The 4,678-nt window shown below is 42.7% G+C and overlaps 1 protein-coding gene across 1 annotated transcript in view; it reads left to right on the plus strand.

Moving 5' to 3' along the window:
• Positions 1–4,678, plus strand: part of DMC1 (DNA meiotic recombinase 1) — a 30,369-nt gene that overhangs the window by 7,759 nt on the left and 17,932 nt on the right. The window contains exon 5 of the mRNA XM_019515199.1: positions 2,512–2,564. Coding sequence (XP_019370744.1) covers positions 2,512–2,564 — 53 coding nt within the window. The remainder of the gene's footprint in view (positions 1–2,511; positions 2,565–4,678) is intronic.

Raw genomic sequence — 4,678 nt, forward strand, 5'->3', positions numbered from 1 at the left:
CCAGGTATAGATGGCCATTGGCCCGCAGGATGGCCATTGACTTGCTCCTCACCCACCCTTTGACAGGTCTTGTTTTTAATCCTACTAGGCGTCCACACACCCTCCTCACCCAGGTTAATCCAGGTGGCAGTGCCAGTTTAGTTGCCGACAACCCAACCATGGAACAGGCTGTACTGGTTTATGTAGCACCAGGTGGCAGACCAAGAGAGGCCTGTCCTGACACAACTGGGGATATTGAGGGTCCAAATAACCCCTATTGCATCCCCTGGCTGGATAACACCATTGCTGCATGCTGTCACAACAGTTTTGAAGATCTGTGGCAGGGCGCATCATTGGGGATCTCTGGCAGGGCGCATACACTGAAGTGCTATGAATCTGAATGGCTCTAAAATGGAGTGGAATTTGGAGTTCTTCAAATATACATCTGTATGGCCTCTATCTAATCCAGACCTATCCTCTAATTAAAGTGCCTGGAGCATCTCATGTATCAGCATACCTGCACTTAAAAATGGCAGCAGGGGTGCTTTATCTTAAGCTTGTCAAATGAACTTTAGATAAAGTGCCCCCACCACCGTTTTTAAGCACGAGGACGCTGTTACACAAAATGCTGGAGATTGCTGGAGCGCAGTAATTACCTTGTGCCAGCAGACTCAATTAACTGAGTCTGCTCCGACACACTAATTACAGCACATTGGAGCAGCCTCACTGATCGTGTATAGATGCTCAGTGAGATTACCTTCAAGAAAGCAATTGAAACCTTTCTCTGATCAAGGCGCGATGGCAATTATTAAAAGCCTAATTCCCACTTATCTTACAGCCTCCATTTTTGCCAGCATTTGGGTGTGTCTACATGTGCCCCTATAGCCCCATTGTTACTGCATTGTCATTTGGTACTTCCTTGTGGAAGTACTAAATGATGGCGCAGTACCAGCCATTACTGTGCTGTGCAAGAAGCGCATGGTTGTTTTTAGCCCCTACATCACCATAGCACCATGCTATACCTGGGGAGCATGTCACTTCGGTGAAGACGAAATCCCAAAGTTTAAATTCTGGGAATGAAGAAAGTCTAGTATCCAAATCAGACCTGTTCGGCTGTTCTGGAACATCCTAAGAGAACAGAATTGTGAGGGGAATTTTGTTAAGCCACCTTTCCAGAAATGATGCAGCCTGTGTGCAAGATGGCATTATGGTTCACCAGCAAAACCCTACTCAGAAGTAGAACTATTTCTCAAAAATTTGGTGAGGTAAGAATTTCTTAGGGCAGTATCTTTTATTGGACCAACTGTAGCTGGGAGAGAGTTAGATAAGCTTTTGAAAGCAAGACATTCTTCATTAGGAATAGGCTATTTGGTTTGTGCAGAAAGAACACAAAAGGCTGTGTCTTCTTTTGTATTCTTTGCACAAGTGCAATGTACAATTCAAATCCCTGCATGCTCCTAATTACAGGGGCTGCTGCTTCAAGCTTCTTCAGCTTGCTCAACATCCTACAGAAGGAACAAAGAGGAAGTAGGGTGTTGACTAGTGCACATTGTACCTGTCTCAAATTTAGTGGTGCAGAATATGCATTTCTCCTTGGCTTGGCAAAGTATTTGTGGGTCTGATGAAATATCATTGAAACTGATGGAGGTAACTTCTATCCTTCCTCTAAAAGAAGGGTGTGAGAAACAAATGAGCTCCTTTATGATACAGTAAGGATCTTCATCCAAAATTTATGCACATCACTACTCATAACAAAAGTGCATATGAAACTGCTAGAGTGTATTTGTAGAATGAGAAGGAAGAGAAACACCAGAGAAAACAGATATGCAGGGTAAGAAGCTCCAGCCACAACTGGAACAAGCACTGATCATAGCCCTGAGAAAAAATGTTAAGAGAACTTTGGGTCCAGTGCTGTCTGAAAGAAACTTGAAGCTGTGAGCAAAGAAACTACTCTACCTCCTGTGTTGAGGGAAACCGAGTTTTGTACACTTGTTGTAAATAAACAGGATTGCATCAAAGATACCTGACTACTTCAACATCTCCACCTACTGGAAAATACCAGCAGAGCCCTGAATTTTGGCCAACCACTTGGATCAAAGTATGTACTATGTCCTGCTTTTAAAAGTTACTTGTTCTTAAGGTCTTACTGACTTTTTGTTGAGGACAAAGTTATGGTGCACTCAATGACAGATAAAAACACTTAATGTTAGCAGAAAAGGAATAGAAAAATTGGATAAATAAATAGATTAGGTTTCAAATTAATCCCACAGTTACTGGTTATTAAATCTTATCTTCCCAGAGACATTTTCCTCTCATTTCTCTCCCAAATTACCACTTTTTACAAACTTTCTCCTGAGCACCTACCTGCGCAAGGGGAAACTGAGATAAAGTGAACCAAGGGCCATCTAGTGCCCTCATACTCTGGTCTGCTACTTCATGGGTTAAGTGCAGAGCCCTTTGGACAAAAGATTGCCTTTCTCATTACTCTCACTTGTGAACCTAACTGCCTTTTAACTTTCTCTCTCTCTCCAGCAAACTGCTGGGTGGTGGGATTGAAAGCATGGCAATCACAGAGGCCTTTGGTGGTGAGTAAACCATACTAAACTGCTTTATGGAGTGAATTATCAATAGAGAGCCACAGTGCATGTTTCAATCTAATTTACTTGTTCTCAACTCTTATCACAGTATCTGTAAATATGGTGGTTCTGGCTCAAGTGTAATGGACAGTTCCTTTCAAAGTGAATGTTAGCAAAAAAGACCCATCTTTATGAGTGTTCTAACCTTGTTCTTTTTCAGTTTTGACAGATGAGGACTGAGCTGGGCAGCTCTCACACTTGGAGGCCTGCTGGTTTAGTATGTTCTCCCACTAGAGTATACTAAAATTCAGTAATATATACTAATAACAGTAATATACTGTTACTAAGTATTAGTCAGGAAACATGTTCCCACTGTACTCTTCACTTCTTACCACTAATGAGACAAAACTTCATGGATGATTTTGCTACTTGTACATACTGTGTATGTGCATATTCTCAGAAAATAACCAAGACAAAATTCAGTCCACAACAGGAGTGCACTATTGTGACTCAAAGAGGTGTTTGTACCCACCTCTGTATCACTAGCATTACTACAAGAATAGCATACAAGATATAGCAATAAACTTTTTAGCATGGCTACCCAGATATAAGATTTGTGTCATTTGATGCTAGCATACAAACAACAAGATGTGGGTAAATCATTCAATAACCCTCATCTAAGGTTTAGAAATCACAAGTAAGTTATTATTACAGTAAAAATTAATGTGTTAGGGACCAAACACCTAAACAGCAATGACCACATTTATCAAACGATATGTAGTCATCCCTTTTGAAAATGTTTATGAGGCTTGAATAATTTGATACAGTGAGATTTCTCTGGACATAATTAATTAAAACATCCTGGTCAACTTGACATCTTGCTAACATGAATTTAAAGTGTTACACCTTCCCTTAAGTCTCACTTCTAATTTTTAGGAATTTAGAATACCATTTTAAAATGATTTTCTCTCTTTTGGAGTAAATTATAGTGATACTGTTCTGTAGTGGCATACTGCTTTGAATGCAAAAGAAGTGAGATATGGGATTTCTGTCACACCTTCTTTTATTGGAATTCATTTACTGAATAGTAAGTTACCACACTGATGGGTCTGGTCAGTGGAATTAATCCAAAACTCTCAAATAATAAAGTCAGCACTTGTCTGTGAGTGTCATAGAGAAGTAGGATTGGAAGGGACCTCCAGGGCTAGGGATAGACATTACATATAAATCATTTTAAGTGATCAGAAACTGGTTTAAACCTGTAACAGAACAGATGTTCAGTGCACATAAGCTAGTTTGAAAATGGCTGAAACCGGTCTGAGATAAACCCAGTTGAGTGTAGTATCAGACTTAACTGATTTGGCTCACACCGGTTTATGCAATGTGTGTCTCAGACCGCTTGCTGGTTTAAGTTAAATCAGAGTCCCTCAGCATCCCTGCATGCTCTCTGGGCTGGGCAGGGCTCTCTGCTCCACAACAGGGCTGGCCCCTCCCCTTCGCTCCCTGGCTGGAGCTTGGCACAGACGTGCAGGCACAGTAGGGTTTGCTGGCTTCCCTGGGCCCCCCTCTCCCTACCCTCTCACCATTTGCTGCTTAAGCAGAAATCCCTTCCTCCTCTCTGCCACAGCATGGACCGTAGCCAGCATGTGGTATGCTAGCTAATGCTGAGAGTTGTCTGTGTGAGTCTTTCTCTCCAATTTCACTGGGACAGGCAGACAGAACAGTGATCGCTTAGGGCTTTTGGAGCTAATCAACAGGTCAGCCAGTAAGCTGTTTGAAATAATGTGGAGAGAGGCTATTGTTTTGCTAATGGAGTAATAAAAGCTATTATCAGCCCCCTGGCTGGCTTGCTTGCCTGTCAGTTTGCTGCAGACAGTATGATGAAGCAGGGAGGGAGACTGAAAAGCTCTGTATAATTAACAGATGCACGCACTGCACACCCCACTTTGCCTCAGAGTGTTAGCCTGGGGCTGGCAACACTCCCATCCCTTGAGTAGCCAGTGGGGAAAAGGTTGGGACCGCGTAGGCAGACAACCCTAGTGAGAGAGTCCTGGGCCCTGGCCATGCCCCTCCTCAGCTCAGCTCCCTGCAGAAGGGAAGGGAGGGCTGCTCTAGCGCCCCCC

This window comes from Gavialis gangeticus, unplaced genomic scaffold (genome assembly GCF_001723915.1).
Source record: "Gavialis gangeticus isolate Ggan-Ray unplaced genomic scaffold, GavGan_comp1, whole genome shotgun sequence".
NCBI classification, from domain to species: Eukaryota; Metazoa; Chordata; order Crocodylia; family Gavialidae; genus Gavialis; species Gavialis gangeticus.